A 22,619-nucleotide genomic window follows, 5' to 3' on the forward strand; every position below is an offset into this window, starting at 1 on the left:
TTATCTTTGTGGATCTTAATCTGAGAAATAAGATTTTCGACCTCAGATATCTCTCGCAAGTTATACATTTTATTGTTCCACATTACTCTCAGTGTTGCTGGAAATTTCAATCGTGCAGTTGCGCCTAGAGCCTTCAAATCCTGAATGTATTTTCCTAGTTCCCACTGGCGTGTTTGTGTTGCTTTGGAGATGTCTGATCTTATTGTGAAAGACCAGTCCTGCTTTTTAAACTGCTTGGCCCTGAGAGCTGCTGTAAGGGGGAACATGGGGGCTAGCTAGGACGCCGGCATTGAGCACTCGTAAGGGGAAACAAGGCGACTAGCTAGGACGCCGGTCTTGAGCGCTTGTACCGCTGCCTCGGCGCTCTCACTTACCCTGATGGCTCCGACCTGGATTTACTCCTAAAAACATGACGAGAGGGGTTTAGCCCCCTGGTCTGACCTCCGTTTTTGATTCCTAGTGTCCTGCTAGTGTCTCCCTCTGCATATTGCGGGGGAGGGGAGTGAGTGGCAGCAGCAGACATGGGTTCCCAGTGCCTGCTCGCCGCCCCTGAGCTGCGACCTGATCGTCGAGCAGCAGCTCGCGTCGGCTTCCTGGTCTCTGGAGGCAGAGTCAGCACTTTCTAGACAGCGCGGCCTGCCGTGTTAAACAATGCAGAAAGTGGCATGGGGAGAAGGGAATTCCCCTTATCACCTATGACCCCCAAAAGAGGACCAAAACTCAGAGCCTGTAGGAAACCGAAGCCCTCTACTTTAGACAAGGCTCTGACCCTGCAGCCTGTGCAAAACCAGCTGGCAAACAAAAAACTACCGCCTCTCCTGACGGGATACCAGCTGACCTCCCCTCAACTGGGAAACCAGGTAAAAATAGATACACCTTAAGAAATATAGATTTTGGGGATTTTTGGGAGGGGCAAGTCCTTCACATATAGGGGGGCAGGAATAATCACAAACCACAAAAACTCGTTGAAACAACTGTTTCCCCCATCGAGGCCAGCCAGAAAAATCTACCCACTCAACTCCCTTCACAATCAGTTTCTAAAAAGACATCTTAAAGGGGTATAGACCTGTCACAATATTCTACTACTATTCTGGGAGGCGGAGTTAAAATAACCCCCTCATTGAGGTCGTACTTCAAAATTAAGAGTACGGAATGTCAGGGTAGCAACCTCAGTAACATGCAGATAACTGGTACTAACTAATCCCCCTTGAAGATGGAGACATCAACGATATGTAAGTCTCAGGACCTCCTTACTTGTAAGCGGGTCCATGCAGCCTTTTATCGATCTGAGGTCGATAAAATGAGTACCATTGAGTTGGGTAACAACAAACATCTGTTATTCAGCGCCAAGATACCCGTAGTGGTGAAAGTGCGCTCTTACAAATACGCATGATATGTTATGTAATTGCTACTCTGCACTCACGAATGACGAACATTACAGTAGCTTACCGGAGCACAGCCCTAAAAAACACACCCGAGATAGAATTAGAGAACAGCCCCAGTAACAGTGAAAGCATAGGTGGAAGCACAGGGGCAGTCGCAGGCACAGAGAAGGCAAGCACTCCAGCACAGTCTCCTAATATGGACATTAGTCAGATCCTGTTGTCCCTACCAAATGACATTAAAGGGAAGTTTGCTATATCGGAGCAAAGCCAGGCTAAAATCCAAGAGACCTGTGAGGGTTTAGAGGAAAAGCAGATTGACATTACAGAAAGGCTTCTTACCATGGAAAACACCTTAGGGGCCCTGCAGTAGGATGTGAAGTGTAACTTAAAGGAGATCCTAGCATTAAAAGCAGGAGAAAAAGAACTTAGAGACAAACTAGAAGTGTTGGAAAATAAATCAAGAAGGAACAACCTAAGGCTCCTGAATGTTCCGGAAGGCACAGAGTGCAGAAACATAAAAAGCTCAGTAGCCAACCTTCTTAAGGAATATATCCTAGAAGTAACAGAGATATATCTAGAGACAAATATCCAGAGGATTCATTGGGACCCCTTTAGGAGAAGCCCTGAAAAAGCGAAGCCAAGGAAGATTCTGATAAACCTTCGTACCCACTCAATTAAAGAATTAATTCAAGTACTCACTCTTGTTTTCTACCAATCTGAAAGTATTGTTCGATGAAACCTGCTACTTCTTCACACAACCGCACACACACAACCACACACAACCACACATACAACCACACACACAACCACACACAACCACGTAACCTACACACACACAACCACACCCACAACCACAAACACAAAACCACACACACAACCACACACAACACCCCACAACTATAACCACACACACAACCACACACACAACCACACAACCACACCCACAACTGCACACACAACCACACCCACACAACCACACACACAACCACACACAACCACACCCAACTGCACACACACAACCACACAACCACACACACACAACCACACAACCACACACAGCAGATTTCTTCCACTCCTTCCTCAGGCGGCAAAAGAATCAGTGGTATGTGCGCTCATTCTCTCCCGCTTGGATTATGCCAATGTGCTGTGTGTGGGGATCCCAGCCTATTCCCTTAATAAACTCCAAGTGGTACAGAATGCGGCGGCCTGCCTTATGGGAGAGATTCCCTTAAGGAATAGTGTGCAAGGTTATCTTCGCTCTCTCCATTGACTTCCTATGAGGGCGCGGGTGATGTTTAAATCTCTCACTATTGCCCACCGTGCTCTTCACAGCCTGGGGCCTCTTTCTCTGCAGAAACGGTTCTCTTTTTACGTTCCAGGGAGGCTACTGCACTTTTCGGCACTCAGGTTGGCAAAGGTTCCTTGTTTCCACCGGCACCGACTAGGTGGTGCCTCCCTGGCCGTTCTTGCGGCCCGGGCTTGAATGCTCTACCGCTAGCACTTCGCAGTATGGAAGATCCAAGATCTTTCAAAAAATTGTTAAAAACCCATCTTTTTGTTTGAGTTTCTGGTTATGCCTTTAGTTTCCCTATGCTCGCGCCGGGACACTCCTCAGAGTAGCTGTGCGCGTTAGAAGACTAGCTAACATAACATAACATAACACACACACAACCACACACAACCACACACACAACCACACACACAACCACAACCATACACACAACCACACACACAACCACACACACAACCACACACACAACCACACACAACCACACACACACAACCACACACACAACCACACACACACACAACCACACACACACAACCACACCCACACACACACACACCCACACACACACACACGCCCACCTACCCCCCACACACACAACCACACACACAACCACCACACACACACACAACCACACACACACACACCATACCATACACAACCACACACACACACAACCACACAACCACACACAACCACACACACAACCACACATCCACAACCACCCGCACCCACAACCACACCCACACACAACCACACCCAACCACACATCCACAACCACCCGCACCCACAACTGCACCCACACACAACCACACACACAACCACACACACAACCACATGCACAACCACACACACAAGCACAGACAGAACCACAACCACAACGACACACATATCCACACACAACCACAACCACACACACAACTACACACACAACCACACACAAACAATCACACAACCACACACACAACCACACACAACCACACATCCACAACCACCCACACCCACAACCACACACACACACACCCACACACACACAACACACACAACCACATACACACACACACACACACACACACAACCACACACACAACCACACAACCACACACACACAACCACACACAGCAGATTTCTTCCACTCCTTCCTCAGGCGGTGAAAGAATCAGTGGTATGTGCGCTCATTCTCTCCCGCTTGGATTATGCCAATGTGCTGTATGTGGGGATCCCAGCCTATTCCCTTAATAAACTCCAAGTGGTACAGAATGCGGCGGCCTGCCTTATGGGAGAGATTCCCTTAAGGAATAGTGTGCGAGGTTATCTTCGCTCTCTCCATTGACTTCCTATGAGGGCGCGGGTGATGTTTAAATCTCTCACTATTGCCCACCGTGCTCTTCACAGCCTGGGGCCTCTTTCTCTGCAGAAACGGTTCTCTTTTTACGTTCCAGGGAGGCTACTGCACTTTTCGGCACTCAGGTTGGCAAAGGTTCCTTGTTTCCACCGGCACCGACTAGGTGGTGCCTCCCTGGCCGTTCTTGCGGCCCGGGCTTGAATGCTCTACCGCTAGCACTTCGCAGTATGGAAGATCCAAGCTCTTTCAAAAAATTGTTAAAAACCCATCTTTTTATTTGAGTTTCTGGTTATGCCTTTAGTTTCCCTATGCTCGCGCCGGGACACTCCTCAGAGTAGCTGTGCGCGTTAGAAGACTAGCTAACATAACATAACATAACACACACACAACCACAACCACACACAACCACACACACAACCACACACACAACCACAACCATACACACAACCACACACACAACCACACACACAACCACACACACAACCACACACAACCACACACACACAACCACACACACAACCACACACACACACAACCACACACACACAACCACACCCACACACACACACACCCACACACACACGCCCACCTACCCCCCACACACACAACCACACACACACACAACCACCACACACACACACAACCACACACACACACACCATACCATACACAACCACACACACACACAACAACACACACACACAACCACACACACAACCACACATCCACAACCACCCGCACCCACAACCGCACCCACACACAACCACACCCAACCACACATCCACAACCACCCGCACCCACAACTGCACCCACACACAACCACACACACAACCACACACACAACCACATGCACAACCACACACACAAGCACAGACAGAACCACAACCACAACGACACACATATCCACACACAACCACACACACAACTACACACACAACCACACACAAACAATCACACAACCACACACACAACCACACACAACCACACATCCACAACCACCCACACCCACAACCACACACACACACCCACACACACCACACACACAACCACATACACACACACACACACACAACCACACACACAACCACACACACAACCACACCAAGCATTGACATAGGGAGAATATTTCATAATGTTTACTCCCCCAGCATACCCTGCAACAATTGCATTGCTGCGTTAGAGGGCCCACAAACTTGCAGCATTACGTTTACTGTTTGGGCAGGCAGAAGCTGCCCTGCCACCCTGGGATTGGAGTTGGGGATTCTGTTGTCTTATGATCATTCAGCCCCTCATCGTACTTTCTTTTACAGCACACGTGGGGATTCCTGTTGGGGAGGAGCAGGCAGCTTCCCTCTCTGCTTATTTACTGTATGGCTAAACTGCTGTTTCTTACCATGAATGTTTGAGGACTGGGAACGGTGGCCAGATGCCACTCGGTCTATCAACAGGGCCGGCTTTAGCCCTGGTGGCGCCCAGTGCGACAATGGTTGTTGGCGCCCCCCCAGTGACCACTTCTGCCATGCATTTCCTACTACCACCCTTTAACAGTGCCCCTCAAGTCTCCATAACCACTCCATCACTCAGATACATTAAATTAGTTGTATAGCACCACTTATACCAGTGTAGGGTGTCAGACCACTTTACATCACACGTACAAAACACAGAGACAATCAATCATAGGTGTGCAAATCAGTGTATAGGAAATGTTACATAAGACAGAGGACTATAAGGTGTAGGAGTCACATGTCATCCACACTGGTAGACAGTATGGTTTAATAGCGCTTGGTCTGGAGAAGCACAGACTCAGAAATTAAAACATAACAACATAGTTGGGGGTTCTTTTTAATTATCAGAATTAAATTATATCCAAATTAATCCTTTTTCCAACATTAGAATAATGAAAGACAGGGGAAAAATCATAACGCTCTCATCTATACCTTGCAGGTTGCATGCAGCTCTTTGATGACAGTTAATGGCTCACTGTTCTATGCTAGGATGTTAACTGCAAGTAATAAAAGGATCTCTCAGACAAAAGCATTCACCCACTGATCTACTTAAATTATATGCACTTTGTGATCTGCTGGTACAGGTTCTTTTGTGATCTGCTGTTACAGGTTCTTTTGGGATTTGCTGGTACAGGTTCTTTTGTGATCTGCTGTTACAGGTTATATTGTGATCTGCTAGTACAGGTTCTTTTGCGATCTGCTGGCACAGGTTCTTTGCAGTAGGCACATTAACCATCTGCGCTACCCTCAAAGCTTCCACTAGACCAGGGGTGCCCATAGTACGGCCCGCGGGCCGCCAGCGGCCCGGCAAGCCTTCCTTGGCGGCCCGCGGACCATGCAGACATCGTACCTTGGTTTTCTATTTTTTTCCAAAGTGTGTCAGCAAACACCGCCGGACTCCGAGCGAGACTGTTCTATGGGGGCCAGGAGATTCCAGGATAGAGTGGAGACAGGCCCCTGTCGTGTTTGGCTGCCCGGGATGAGAGAGCTTCCCCGCACCAGAGCACTTCACAGGTCTTTAAAAGACCTTTTGCTTGTTAACGAGGCTTTGATGGTTGCAGGGGCGCTAAGAAGAGGTGAAATACAACAAAGCCTCATTAGCAAGTAAATGGTCTTTTAAAGACCCGTGAAGTTCTCCGGTGAGCCCGGGAAGCTGTCCCAGCCCGGACTGCCACACATGCAGGGTGAGGTGACAGAGGACAGCAGGGTGAGAGTGCCCAGTGAGGTGAAGGGGGGGGCAGCAGGGAGTGAGCCAGCGAGGAGTGAGAGCCGGGTGAGATGGCAGAGGGTGACGGGGGCAGCAGGGAGTGAGAGCCAGGTGTGGTGACGGAGGGCAGCAGGGTCTGAGAGCTGGCTTTTACATTACACAGGGAGAGGGGGGAGTGGGGGGGCTGTTTATGGGCTGGTGTCGGGGACGTGTAGACACAGCCCGAGGCCCAGAGACAGAGAGAGATATAGATAGACAGGGACAGACTGACAGATAAAGGCAGGAGGCAGGCAGAGGCAGGTAGAGGCAGAGACAGGAACAGGCACGGAGACAGGCAGATGGAGAGAGGGAGACAGACGGAGAGAGGGGGAGGGAGAGGGAGGGAGACAGAGGGAGGGGAGAGGGAGGGAGACGGAGGGAGGGAGGGAGACGGAGAGAGAGATGGAGGGAGGGAGACGGAGGGAGAGGGGAGACAGAGGGAGGGAGGGAGACGGAGGGGGAGACGGAGGGAGGGAGGGAGGGAGACGGTGGAAGTAAGATGGAGGGAGGGGGAGACGGATTGAGGGAGACAGGGAGACGGATGGAGGGAGAGGGAGGGAGGCGGGGAGACAGGGAGGGTGGGAGAAAGAGAGGGAGACAGGGGGAGACATAGGGAGGGAGAGATGGAGAGGGATGGAGGGAGAGAGGGGGACGGAGGGAGGGAGGGAGAGGGAGTCAGGGAGAGGGAGAGGGAGTCAGGGAGAGGGAGACGGAGGGAGGGAGAGAGGGAGACGGAGGAAGGGGGAGGGAGAAGGAGGGAGGGAGAGGGAGGGAGGGAGGGAGGGAGAGGGAGGGCGATGGGGAGACGAAGGGAGGGAGAGGGAGGGAAAGGGAGGGAGACAGAGGGAGGAAGAGGGAGGGAGGGAGAAGGAGATGGAGGGAGGAAGAGAAATGGAGGGATAGAGGGGGACGGAGGGAGGGAGACGGAGGGAGAGAGGGAGACAGGCAGGGAGAGGGAGAGACAGACACAGACACAGAGAGAGAGAGAGAGAGAGAGAGAGAGAGAGAGAGAGAGAGAGAGAGAGCGAGAGATGTGCGTATGCCAGGTTTGGTGGCTCAGTGAACGAAGGCGTCCACTGCAGGGGCCTGTGTTAAACCTCATGGACACAGTGTTTTTTTGCTCTAGCCCCGCCCCCTCTGCCACTGACCCCGCCCCCACCAATGCGGCCCTCGGCCATAAACCACACTGTAAATTTGGCCCCTGAGAGAAAGTTTGTGAGTACCCCTGCACTAGACAAACCTCCGATCTTTCTGTAGAAACAAAATTAATCACGGAGTTATCTTGACATTTTTATTGACGGCTGAAAACTGCTGGAGGCCAGAACGCTGGCAGAAGGTGCTTTTAAAACTATTATTAACTTGCAAACACGATGCCCCCACCTCAAGTCAGCGCCCGGTGCGGTCACACCAGTCGCACCGCCCTAAAGCCGGTCCCCTCTATCAATACCTAAAGTGACGTAGGGCACATGTGGCCGTGCAGGAGACTCACCTGGAGAGGGGGGAGGATATTCGAATTCAAAAACGCTGGAGGGGAAGGTTTTTCTGAAAGGCCTATTCGTTCTGTGCTAGAGAAGCGTTGATATGGATACACCTAGCGGTGTCCTTCCAAGACACAGTGGTTGAAGTGCACCCAGAGGAGCACTATGTGTTTGAGGTGGGGATGATTGGATGGGGTTGAGGTGTTGTTGGGGAGTCTGTATCTGCCAAAAGGTGCTCAGGCGGACTTCCTTGCACGCACCTCCTCATTGCTGAACTGTTGGTCCCATTTGTCCTGGTTGCTTGGGGGCAATTTCAATAATATTCTGGACCCTGCAGTTGATCAATACTACCCTCCTTTTCCCAAGTCATCCACTGTGTGTGCTGTGGCCCACCTGTCACAGTGGCTTGCCCACTGGTCCCTAGTGGACTGCTGGTTAGTCCTGAATCCGGATGCCAGGGAATATTCATTTTATTCTTCGCTGCATGATCTCCATGTGCAGCTTGACCATTTCCTATGCCTCCCCGCCATGCAGATCATGATCACATCGGCAGAATACTTGGGGAAGACCGTATCAGATCACAACCCGCAGCTCTGACAGGTTGCATGGGGGACCCCATCCTGCTGGTGTCTACATGGGGCTTGCAACCCACGGCGCTGGAAGACACTGTGTTCAGCGACTCAGTTTGTGGCACGCTCGCTAACAATATAACAGAGAACAGTGGCATGGCTTCGACACGGTTGGTGGAGTTGGATGCATTGAAAACTGTAGGGGCATTGCATAGGTGCTCAGGCTCGCTCAGCTAGGACCTCCTCCAGGAAGAAACCTACTTGATGGGTCTTGAGCGGGCAGTGATTGGGGATGAGACCACTAGCGTAGCACTAACTGATGCGAGTAATTGTCATGCTCAACTACTAGAGTCGCTGAGGTGCCCTGGATTACAAGGCATAAACAAGCATTGGTATAGCCAATAGGTCTCGCCTTTGGGACCTTATAAGTGTTTAGCCATTCAGCACATTATCTAGGGTGCTGTGTCGCCAAGGATTGAATAGCTATACAATTGCTACACACTGGGTCATGCAGTCTGATTCTGGAATACATGCTTGCCTTTGCCGCATGCTTCTTTTTCCTGGGTGGCATTGTGATAACAAACACTGAGAAGGCTTGTGTGATGGCAGATACAGTGAGCACCAGAAGCCAGTCTATACAACATGTATATATTTTCCAGCGTGATCTTTGAATATCCAATGGCTCATGCAACAGAGAGCTACTGGGGATGAGGTGTGGATACCTAACAATGAGGGAAACGAGGGGTGGTACACTGCCTCAAGACATGCCTATAGAAAGATGGGTCACTAGTCAATCGAGGGGCAATGCAACGAGCGAGCGGTTATTTTGAGGTAGATGGTGAAAAGGAACACTGTGAATATAAATGGTCACTGAAAGGGTGGGTCACTGCTCACCTCTTCCAAAGTTCCTGCTTATGTCTGTAACTCTTGCCCTTTGCCCAGGATATGCCCTCGCCTGCGACTTTGCCTCTGCCCCGTGCTTTTCTTCCCAGGTAGCATTATGATTTGCCAATGCTTGTTTGCTCCTGGCAGATTTAGCAGCCCCTGCTATTAGAGGTCAAGGAGGCTGTAACATGATTAGTAACAGGAAAAGAGAGAGATAAGGGTTCAACTAAGTGATGTCATTGAGGCCAAAGGGCAAGCAATGTCACTTCCCCTACACTGTGCATTTTGTTGCATGAAAGATGGGAGACTTCACCTTAAAAAAGACTGGTGTGATACAGCCATTCCTGGTGTGAAGTTACTTGTTGTTGCCTTCCAGGAACAAGGGCTAACCGCAATGCTTTATTCAGTAATTTACCAACTAATGTATCAAAGTTTCTCATGGAGGTTTATACTGCAGCATGATGGGGGTGTTTTCAGCTAGGTGGTTTTAGAGATGCTTATATAAGTTGAGTCCTATTTTTGCATTTGAGTTTGTTTTAAATTTCAAATATAATAACTGATCATCTTTCCTTGATGTAACCTGTATGATTTTTTTTTTTACCCAATAAAGTATGTTTTTTTGCCATATCATTTTAGCAACAACTGCTGTTTTCATGGGAATCAAATGTGTGTTTGGGCATGTTTAGACAAGTGACATGGCCTTAACATGGGAGTCACTCTCCGTTATGTCCTATATAACTTCATTGGAGAGCTAGTGAACAACCGCTTTTAAAAACCAAGCATTTGCAATGCAATAGGTCTCGCATTTCAGAAACTTTGACCTATTGTTATTGTAAATGAATATAATTGCAGGTTTTTTTAACACATAAAAAAGGCATTGCAATTTACAATGCCAATAGCTCAAAATCTCACAATTGCGAGACCTTTTGCATTGCAAATGCTAGTTTTTAGTATGTTGTGCTTTAATTTTTTGTAACGTTTGCTATGATATTAAGTAATTGTGAAACTGTGTTAAACTTTAAAACTTAAGAAATGCATAAAGTCAGCCTAGATAGGCAGTATGTTAAGCAATGTGAAAAAATGCATACTGTCACAGTCAGGGTAGGGAGTATTTTAAGGGATGACCCTGTCACACACTGGGTAGGTGCCATTCTAAGGATTGCATAGGGCAGCAGATGGGATAGGTGGCATTCTAGGGTCTACATATTGTCACATACTGGACAGTGGGTATTTAAAGGGCTAGATATTGTCATAGACTGGGAAGGTTTTCTCCAAGGAATGTATACAGTGACAGACTGAATTGTTTGTCTTCTAAAGTATACATACTAGCACCGACAGGACGGCCGGCATTCTACAAGGAGAATAGCGTCTCAGACTGGGCAATCAGCTTCACAGAGCGGAAATGGTCAAAAACTGCATGTGGTGAGATGATATGCTGAGGAACGCAGGCTTTACACATTGCATCATGCGTCAGGAAAGATGCAGACTGCCATCAACATGCCACTGTGTTTCCAACATGATGCATTACCACAAACATGCCACTGTGGGTAGCAGCCGCAGTCGGTAGTAGGAGTAACTGCAGGGCGGTGACGTGGGGAGGGGGAGGGGCAGGGTGGGGGGTAGTAAACTATGGATTACGGAGGTTTACAGGTAAGTTAACATATAAATTAATAAAACGAATTTCGTTGCGTGCACTGCATTCCCAAATGCTATGCAATGCACGCAACGAAATTCTTTTTATTCATTTATATCTTAACTTACCTGTAAACCTCCGTAATCCATAGTTTCCTACCCCCCACCCTGCCCCTCCCACTCCCCACGTCACCGCCCTGCAGTTACTCCATCTACCGACCACGGCTGGTGTGTAGTGTGTGCATTATTTCAAGAACTGCGGGTGTGATTCAAATGAACCTACGGACAATTTGGGCAGAATGGGGAGGGAATCGTTAAGGGGTGCAGGTCAAATAAAACATGCCCTGTTACTGTAAGTGCTATCTTTGTGAACGGGGCTCCATCTCAGTGAGCAGCGAAGAATGTGTTTCTACATAAAACGCCTCAAACTCCCCTTCGTTGATGAAAACAGAACAAAGGACAGACAAGAAATCAAGGTACACGCCTTTCTCCCTTCCAAAACACTTGCCCCCTCCCCCAAACACCCTAAAATATTCAAGAAATTGCTGTGAGCACTAACACATTATTGATATATAATCTAAAAAGTGAAGACAGATTTTCAGTTGAAAATATAAATGAGAAGAGAAAAAATCCAAGAAAACATTTTAAAAGCGTTCCAAACGAGGCTATCTACAAATGAAAACGAAGCACATTGCCGTACATGTTTTCACGTGAAAAAAGTACCCTAATTGTACGAGCTGTGGATATGTGTAACATGTTTAAAATTATATTCATATAATGAATACAGCCCATGCACAAACAGCCCATGCACAAATTATATGTATAAAAGGAAAAAAGCCTTTTGCATAAGCGTGTACGTATGCATAACCACTGTAAATATGACCATTAGCGTGTGTAAATGTATACATGGGCGATTGTATACTAGCATTTTTCTATGCGAATAATATTTATAGACGTCTAAATACACATCCCTACCTGTTACTCGATAGAAAGAGGACAATGTACCTTATTATGCAAGAAAACGTTTATTTAGCATTAATTACAAGTAAGCTTTAGAAGCATATGTTTTATATAACTATTATGAAATGTATTCGTGTGTACGCACAAATATACCAAGTTGTTTTACTAAATATGGAAGGAAAGGGTGGCTATACATTTAACGCGGGACGCCATCCTTGAAGAAACATGGTGCATTTTTCTAGTGCACTAACGTGCACTTTTACTGCACATTTTGCATTAGTGAATCGACATGGCAGCACTGCGCAGCCTATGTCACGTTTGGACGTGTCTGGGCGCATTTACTGCAGAGGGTCTCTGCTGAACCAGGCCAACGAGCTGGCACAGCATGTCGGGTCTTGAACCCCTTCACGTGTAAGCTTCCCAGATCCTTCAAGCCTCACCCCATGCAGAGAGCAAACAGAGGCCGCAGTGCTTCAAATACAAAACAGAGGCCCAGGGACTGGCTGCAGGCTAGAGACGGGTGGCCTAGCATGTTTTAACATCGAAAACTGGACCAAGACTGCAAATTTATTACACTGACGGACGCAGAAATAAAACCATATTATTAAACATGCCCGTGTACCGTGTTTGAAAATAAATAAATAAACAAGCGCGCCCGCACGGCCGCGAAAGCAAAAGTGACCTTTGTAATATGACCCAGGACAGATGGCACCCTGCGTGCCGCTGCTCACTCCCGACAGCTGTAGGCCGTGGGAGGAAACATATACTGGGAAAGGTTGGACATGCACCCGCCTTTGGCCAATTGCGTGCTTTCATTTTTTAAAGCCACACGCAATGACCAATGCAATGTGTGCAACAAAAAAAAGCCACACGCACGAGTTTGCTGAAAAGCTGGAGTGATTCCAAGAGGTCATCTCCTAGTGCAGCGCATGTGCACTGCGCTAGGCTTGACCTAAAAAACCAGGCTCCATTCAGAGGAGGAAAAGCTGGGACGTCTGCTGGCTTGGTTGCTATGGAGTGCATTGGGCACTGTACGGGTGACCACCATCTGTATTTTCCCAGACACAATTGCCACCAACCAAGAAAGTAATCCACCATGCATTCTGTGTCCACTACCAGACCCTTTATGACCCTATGGCCCATTCTCAATGGATCAGGATCCCAGGCTACTTGTCTGATGTACCGCTGCCATCGGTTCCTGTGGGCAAAGGAAGGCCATGAGTGGCCCTGTAACCGAGTAGTAAATTAGGAGCGCAATATGGTGACTCCTCTACCTGTAAAACCAGAGGTCTTGATTAGCAATTGAATTCCATAAGACCTATGAAGCCTTACTGGCCCCTAAATTGGTACAATTATACACTGCTGCCCTTGCAGCAGGGAATTTGCCCCCATCCATGAGGAAGGTCCTTCTGGTGTCCCTCCCCAAGCTAGGGTGGGACCACTTGGAGATTTCTTCCTTTAGACTGCTGTTGGTGATGGGTACTTACTATAAGATTTTTAGTAATGTGCTGACAGCATGGCTTTTGGACAATTATGCTGAGCCTGGTCCACTCTGATTAGAACGGATTCATACCAGGTAGATCCACGACACCCTTGACTGGGGATATATGTTTGCGGTCTTACAACACGTGGGTTTCAGGGGTTGGCTTTTAGGGATGATCAAGTTTCTTTTCATGAGCCGTCAGAGCAGGTGAAGATAGGTTATAGGATATCTGACACATTTACCATTGGTAGGGGTAAGCATCAGGGTTGCCCCCTCTCCCCTTTGCTTTTTTTCACGGCGATGGAGCAATTATCACAGGTCTTTGGCAATCTAGCACTGACTGCGGTATTCCGGTAGGCGGCGATGTCCACATCGTCTCCTTAAATGCTGATGATGTTCTAGTGTACATAAGAGATGACCGAGATGGTATAGCGGAGGTCACCAACATCATGGAGGATTTTCGAGACACTTCGAGCTTGGGAGTCATTTGGGCTAAATTGTGTCTGTTCCCGTTACATCTGGATTGCCCTCCACATTACATCATGGTTGTTATGCATGTGGTCAGATGGAAGCCATGCTTCTTTCGCTACTTGGGTATTAACATTTATCAAGCACCTCTCGACCTAATAGAAGGCAACCTTACATCGGCAATGTTTTCCTTGTGACCTCAGATTGCCTTTAGGTGCTCACTCCCACTCACAGTGCAGGGCCTGGTGGCTCTCTCTAAAATGGTGATGTTGCTGCCAGTCCTATATTTCTTCATAAATTTGCTACTCCTTATCCCCACAGTATGTTCCAGGTGCTAAATGCAATGCTAGGAGACCTCACATGCAATAAGGGGAGGTGTAGGGTAGTTTTGCGTAAATTGCCACTCCCTACAGAGGGTGGAGGACTGGGTGCACTGGTGTTTGAGCACCATTATTTGACTGCCCAGCTCCTGTGGCCCACCTGCTGGTTGGCTGGGCACAATTTGGAAGATGTGGGCTCAGGCTCACAGACTGGAGTACAGGAGTTATTTTTTCCTGGCTCAGAGTTATTGAGGTCCCCTAATCACCTCCCGCGCATACCGTATGTGTGCCATCGCCAGACGCTGCAGCTGGTGTTGCATGCTACATTGTATGCACCTGAGATTCCCTTACATTCCATTTGGACTTTTCGTGATGTGACTGGTCAAGGGGGGGTGTGCTGTGGGATTCCGCAGGCATTGACAACTCTCAGTGACTTGTTTCAGGAGGGGGTGCTCATCCCGTTTGAATTGTTGGCAGAGCAGACGGGTCTGCCTGCAGGCCAGTTTCTGACGCATAAATGCCTTGCGGTTGTGCTCGAGCACATGTGGGGCCTTACTGATACTAATCCTGGTCCACATCCTCTGATACACGGACTGCACACTATAGGTGTGGGACGCCGATTGGTTTCTTGGCTATCATGGGCGCTCTTGCACACTGCTGCGGCCCGTGCAGGTAAGAGCGGTGGGGCGGTTGAGCTGGGTGGAGGGGGGATTTCGACAGTCCACGACGATGGAAAAGTATTTATTTATTTAATTTTCCCTCATGGTCGTCTGTCAAATCACCCCCCAACCCAGCCCCACCGCCCCACCGCTCCCAACTGCATGGGTCGCGGTTGCTTGCACATGCCCCAAGACCCATTGACCCTCTCAGGCACATCTGGGAGCATGAAATTAGGTGTGGGCGGACCCTGAAGGAATGGGATAGGGTATTGGCATACCCGCAAACGGTTTTCTGCAATGCCCACTTTCAAGTCATCCAAAACCACATCTTGCATAGGGCTTATCTGACTCTGGCTAAATTACACAGAATGTATTCAATGGCATTTCCTGATAGCCCTTGCTGCCGCGGTCCCATAGCGGACATGCTGCACATGTTTTGGACATTCCTGAGCTATGCCAGGGGTCTGTGCTGTCCTGACTTGTGTTACTGCCGGTTTGGATCTGGGCGAGGCAGCTAGTTGCCTACTGGGCCTTTATAGGCGTCGATGGGTGGGTGGTGCTGTTAATAGATTCATTGACCTGGCGTTATAGTTGGTCACTCGTGTGATATCAATGCACTAAAAAGCCTCGATGCTTCCGAGTTCAGGGCATTGGCAGGCTGCTAACATTAAATGGGGGGAGGTGGAGACTACAACATTGGCGGGAGAAGGTGAGAAGGTTAAGGAGAAGGCCCATACTGGCTGTGTGGGTGGAACTCCTCTTTCTACTTTTCTGGAGACCCCCAACAGTGTCGATAGCTATGCTTGGAGTGTCATAACACGTTTTGGGAGGTAGGGCCTTTTTGTGGACATGCCTGACCGGTTCCCTAGGTTCCTATCCTCTCTCAGCGCCCATTACGCCCCCCCCCCAAGACTAGTAGGCTAATGCATGTGCACAGGGTTATTGCAATATTCGATCTGTAGTTCTTTCCTCGTGTTGTGTATGTTCACCACCATCCCCTACTCTTGGGTGTGCAGCACATATTTACACACCCCGCTAGGGTCTACCTTTGTGGAGATGGATGCTTAGGCTCATGGCTTCAGTTCTGTTGACTTTGTTTGTAATTATCACCCCACCGTACTCCTGCAATGTCCTGTCTGCATTTGTGCTTGTCACGGCGGCGTAAAGTGTGCTGCCAGTGAGATTATAAAACTTCGAAAAAGATGGTTTAAATAAATAAGATTAATGTTGAGTGGGTGAAATAAAGTGTAGCTGCCTGCTCAGCTTTCATCTAATCCTCAAGTGCATCCACCACACTAGCATAAGCCGTTAGGGCTGGAAGACCCCTCCACTGTAGTTAGAGATCCCTCTACCCAAAGCCAAAGTGGGTGGCCTACTGCCAGGGGGTCAGCGGAGGGGCCAGCACCAAATTTTAAATGAGGGCCTTAGACACAGATCCTTGAAAGATATGAGACAGAGCGCAGCAAAGGATACATGTTTGATCAGAACAGTGCTTAATTTGAGCCTGTGGTTTCCGGTGCTTGTCACTTAATTGTCAACACTAGCACTTGTGACAGTGTGCCAAAAGGGCGAGGCTCTCTAATTCATTTACAGTAGTTTAATAATTCAATATACATTTAAAAAAAAGGCTTATAACTGCGCCTAAGCCATTCTTATAGCACTGGGAGCCTGGAGTAGTCTGTGCTGTCACCCTTTTAGGCGTGTGATGGTTAGTAGTAGTTGTGTTGGTACTGTCATTGGCAGCGCTGGCAGGGCCAATGGGTGGTGCAAGCTGCAGTTGCGTTATGGTGAAGGCCCTGGCACCTAGGTTTTTTCGTTTTACAAAGTTCAGCAGTGGTTCAGACACCTCGTTTTTCTTATGGAAGGAATCGTAGGGCCCTACTTACAAAGCTTTTTTCCACAAGAAGGTGTGATTTACTCACGAAAATTCACCATCATGCCATGGGTAAGAGGCACCTACTCAGAGAAAAATCATGTGAATTTGTCACATCGCCGTTATTTGTGCAACAGATCCTGACTCAGTGATCAGTGCTTTAAATGGGCAGGTGCTCACAGGCACTGAGTACCTGCAGTTCTTCTATTTAAAAGGGAGGGTACCAGCTCTTCTCGGCAGAATTCCATTACCTTTAATGGGAGAGTACCAGCAATTCTCAGCAGAAGTGCAATAATTTTAATGGGAGAGTACCAGCAGTTCTTAGCAATAGTGCAATACTTTTAATGGGAGAGTACCAGCAGTTTTCAGCAGAAGTGCAATGCATTTAATGGGGGAGCACCAGCAGTTATCAGCAGAAGTGCAATATTTTAATGGGAGAGTACCAGCAGTTCTCAGCAGAAGTGCAATACTTTTTATGGGAGAGCACCAGCATTTCTTAGCAGTAGTGCAATACTTTTAATGGAAGAGTACCAGCACTTCTAAGCAGATGTGCAATACTTTTAGTGGGAGAGTACCTGCAGTTCTCAGCAGTACCGCAATACATTTAAATGGGAGCGTGCCAGCACATCTAAGCAAAAGTGCAATACTTTTAATGGGAGAGTACCAGCAGTTCTCAGAAGAAATGCAATACTTTTAATGGGAGAGCACCAGCAGTTCTTAGCAGTAGTGCAATACTTTTAATGGAAGAGTACCAGCACTTCTAAGCAGATGTGGAATACTTTTAGTGGGAGAGTACCTGCAGTTCCCAGCAGTACCACAATGCATTTAAATGGGAGCGTACCAGCATAGATGTGCAATATTTTTAATAGAAGAGTACCAGCAGTTCCCAGCAGTAGTGCAGTACTTTTAATGGGAGCGTGCCAGCGCTTCTAATCAGAAGTGTAATATTTTTAATGGGAGAGTACCAAACTTCTAAGCAGAAGTGCAATACTTTTAATGGAAGAGTACCAGCAGTTCAATATGTGTACGTTTATATTTCCATTTGAAGCACTATTTTCGGGACAGTAGGGAAGACCCTCCCCACATTTCCCACAAATCTCTGTTAATATAACATGGCCATCTTTAGTGCAGCAGGTGCAGGGGCACCGAGGCCCATGGATGTGAAGGGCTTAATACCCCACAATGATGACTCCCTTTTACTATACAAGAAGGCGGGGAGGGGGCGGGGGTGGGGTTCATTAGGACCCGTGGCAACCTAGCAAAGCGGTGGTCCGTGCAACACGTTTTCACAACAGTCGTCGAGAAACATCATGGTTTCGTTTGTCATGATTTAAGGCGCAGCCCTGGTCCCAAATAACGACTCTCGTCCCCACGGATAAAACTGTCCATTCGAACTTACTCTAGTTCGTTCCTGTAGGAACGTGTTCCGACTACAGGAATATGACCCTCTGAACCAATGACACTTTTCTAATTATTTAAATATTCTTCAACGGTCACAATTAGTCTAATGAACGTGTCTCTGGCGGAATATATTACGGAAAATGCAATTAATTCGTTCAGAATAAAAGGATACACTCCTATGTGTCGTCGAGCACCGTAGAGGGATCTAATCCAATAAATAATCTACAGCGGGTCGAATTGTGCATTGGAGGCGGCGAGGGCCCCATGGGAGCCGGGACAGGACATTATTATCACTGTCCCTGTATGGTTTGGTTCAACATGTAATCAAATGCTCTCAATCAATGTGAGGGGGGCGGGGGTCGACTTCGCTTCCCCCCTCATCTCCGCAGGCCGTCCCCCCACCTCTCAAACAGCCCACCCCTTCCCTCGTGGCACCGCCCGGCCTCTATATGCTAATTAAAGAAAAAATAAAAAAGAGAGAGAGAGGGAAAAGTCAATTCCGCCTCATGTGAGGAGGCTGCGGGCTCAGTTGTGACGTGAAGGGTGTGAGGAAGCGACAAGAGAGGAGACTTCTTCCCGCCGCAGACCCCCCCACCATGAACTACCTGGAGCTCTGCTGGTATCAGATGCCCCTCGCCCAGCACTCCGACATGCCGTAAGTACCTTGACCTTGTAAATGTCCAATTTGTGGATAGTGATTAATAACCTTTCTCGGTGTACTCTCAGTGCTAGCGTAGCAATGGAAATTCAGGAATAAGAAGTTATCAGCCCAAGATCACACAGTTTGATCAAGTGGGAAATGTTAGAACACAGGTAAAGGGATTTGAAAGCTGTCAATTTAAAACAAATCTCGTTCACCTACTCAAAGCACTCAGTTATTCTTCGAGTTGCTGCAGACATCTCTTTTCAGGGTAAGAGCTATTTTTTATTTTGTTTTTCCCAAATGCGTTGATGGGATTAAAGTCTTTTAAAATGCCGCTTTTTACATCTTTTTTTTATTTTTATTTCACTCATGAGTTTGTTATTTATTTTAAACAGACTAGTATGCAGTGTTAGATCAGGAAGTGTCATTTCTTCTGGATCTCACAGTTGGACACTTTTAATGGCTCGGTACTTGGCCTCCACCAACCACCGGCGTTGCTGTCATAGGGAGGCTCGGTTACTGCAAGGGAAAAAATACTTCTATTACAAGTTTTTGAGAATACCATACAGGAATCCATGTTTCCGCAGTGATCCCTGCATGTTTGTGTAGTCCCCTGGTAAAACAGTCCCTAACTACCTACATGCAATGGATCTTGTTATCCTGTTGGGGCTGGTAACTCTTGCTATAACGGGACAGGGAATGAGGGATCTAAGTGAACTCAAGCTAGCAGGAAGTCCCAAGACTGCTATGGGTTGCACTCAAGGTTACGCTTGATGGCCAAGTCAAGCGAAAACAGTGATAATCCCTATGTTGGTATTGGTGTTCTTATTCTGCAGACTTTCCATCTAAGAATTGTTGTATCTATAGTGGGGTTTGCAATTTTGTTGCTCAGATTACCACAGAGGTGATGTGCAGTGACCTTGAATGTATCTATATGTTCAGCTAGAGGTATGGTTTGTTATAAAACTTGCACTCCTTACGCGTATGCTGAAGGACTGTCATGTTCCAGTTTGGCAGCATCCTCGTGTAGTAGTACCCTGATGTTAACAGTAAGGGTGGGCGGAGCAGGCATAGTGCCTCTACGCAAAGTTCCACAGAGTTGGAAAACAACTCCGTGGAACTTCGCTCCGCGCCATCCCAAAGTAATTATAAAGTAATAAACGAGGCACTTACCTGCTGTGGCTGCCTCCTCATCGCCATGGCCACTCTCCTTCCTCGTCCTCGCCGTCCTTCTTCTTAGATAACCCCTACGTTGTACGTCTTGCGCGTGCGCTCTTGCAAGACGTACAACTAATCTGGGGAGTTAAACATAGTAAAACTTTGCATGCTATAGACAATTACCTTCATTATAATCCTGTCCTCGGTATACTTACCATGATATATTGGACACGTAATATTTTGTCTCCAAACATTTTTGGCATTCACCTGCTTGAGTTGCACACTTAAACACTATTCCAGTATTGAAACACTTATGGGAATTTACCAAAAAGTGTAAAAGAGAAGCTTACAATGATTCAATAAACTAAGAATAAATTAGTTAATCTGGCCTCTCACAATTGAGGGAGAAAGTGAATATGAAATAGGTTAACAGTGTTTTCATGCAATTAGATAAAGACAAATCCCTGACGGAAATATTTAAAGGAACCCACTTCTCCCACTTTTCATTGCCAGACACAAGACAAAAAGAATGTTTAACATAATCAGTGAGACATATCAAATTGTGGTTGAGCTTGATATATTGCAAACTAAGAGATCTTAAATGGTGATTTGAGCCCCTAAAACACATTGGCTTTCCCTAAATCCCTCTTAAACCCATTATTCGCTCACCCCTTTGCCGTTCAATTCCAGTTTGATATTTAAGGTGTATTTGCAAATTTATGTTAAGGCTAAGTGTTCCAAAATTGGTAAGATCAATATGGGACAAATAATCAAAATGTACCAAAACTTAAAATGCAATTTATTATTTAACCATAAAAAGGTTGGATATTTCAACATATGGGGCAAAAAGGGGGCAAATTACAAAGCCCTTTAGAAAGTCTCCACTTTTTCACAAGATAGTTAAAGAAATTCAGGAATGGATTTACGCTTTTTTTTGATATTTACAACTTCTTAGAAAAAAATGAAGTACTATGCTTTTCTTGCATACTAAATAGTACAGCAAAATTGAAGTCAATATCTACATATGCAAAAATGATCAGTTAGTGGCATAATTTCACACTCTTTTTACCTGACGGCGCCATCTGCACAATGTGCCTATGCGATGCTATTTTACGCTACTTGGCAGTCATTTTCATGCTACGCAAACATCTAACCACAGGCAAAGAGAAACAGAGACTTCCTCAACATGTAAGAAGACAGAAACATGCTTCACATTTTGTTACACAATCAAGCAAAGCGTTACAAAAGGCAATGATGTACATTTTTAAGACTAGTTCAATTATTCTGAGCGACTGTAAAAGTACATTTTAGAGAGAAGTTGCTAAACATTTAGTCACAAGAGGGCAATTGCTTATCTTCAACAATATGTGCAATTGCAAACAGTTTACTATTACATTATTCAACTGTTTTATGTAAGAATAGACACAAAGCTAAATCACAAAAGTAATATATGATAAAATAAACAGAAGACTAAAGAGGTAATTCAGAAAAAAGTTGTAAAAAATCTAGGGGTGTGCGAAATTTGCATACTTTGCTTTTACCGTATAACGCAAAATGATGGCACAATCATACAAAATTATGCATATTAACACAAAATGTATATCCGCCATGCCATGCAATATTTTAGTGTGAAATGCATCCTTGTGTAAATTTTTAGTACAAGGATGCATTTAAACGAGTGCACCACTAAAAGTAGCTGTTGTTCCTTTGCATTATTTTGCCTACTACATTTTTACCACATATTACAGCAAAGTGCACCATTTGCTGTAAGTATTTACCGAGAACGCCACATGATTATGAGAAGTGGCATAATGGCGCAATTTCAGGAATCTTGCATAATTACATTAGCATAAATAAAATTTTGCCCAGGGCAAAAAAAAATTGTAGTATACAGAAGCTTAAATTATGCACCATTCACAATAGAGGAAAAGCAGTGAAATGCACATATGTAAGTGAGTAACAAGAGTGCATAACGCGCACAACACAGGCATAATTCAGGTACAGCTAAATTCCAACAGGGCGCGAAAAAATGAGTGTGCCCAAAGGAGTGTAAGATGAATGGCCATGAACATACAATTATTATTTTGCTTACTTAGAAGGAGCAGTACAATTTGGGTCATTAAATGTTTAAGATTGCAATTGCTATACACACACAACTAAATTGCGCCAAACGAGTATGCAAAGTAGTAGTCATGTATTACTACTTTCTGTACTCAAAAATGCCTGTGTAATTTGACCTAAAAACATCAAAAATAGGAATATTCAGAGAATACTCAAACACATATAGTATAAATAAAAAGGACTGTGTCCTAGCCTTCATA

The 22,619-nt window shown here is 46.5% G+C and overlaps 1 protein-coding gene across 3 annotated transcripts in view; it reads left to right on the forward strand.

Moving 5' to 3' along the window:
- Positions 1 to 22,619, forward strand: part of LOC146798149 (estrogen-related receptor gamma-like) — a 185,873-nt gene that overhangs the window by 17,869 nt on the left and 145,385 nt on the right. For 2 of the 3 annotated variants that reach the window (XM_085627936.1, XM_085627937.1), the window contains exon 1: positions 19,041 to 19,152. The exons of the other annotated variant lie outside the window; for it this stretch is intronic. In XM_085627936.1, the coding sequence (XP_085484062.1) occupies positions 19,094 to 19,152 (59 nt within the window). In that variant the 5' untranslated portion in view covers positions 19,041 to 19,093. Of the gene's footprint in view, positions 1 to 19,040; positions 19,153 to 22,619 lie in introns of those variants that run through there. 3 annotated transcript variants of the gene reach the window in all.

The sequence above is a fragment of the Triturus cristatus genome, chromosome 9 (assembly GCF_964204655.1).
Source record: "Triturus cristatus chromosome 9, aTriCri1.1, whole genome shotgun sequence".
In the NCBI taxonomy this organism is placed as follows: Eukaryota; Metazoa; Chordata; class Amphibia; order Caudata; family Salamandridae; genus Triturus; species Triturus cristatus.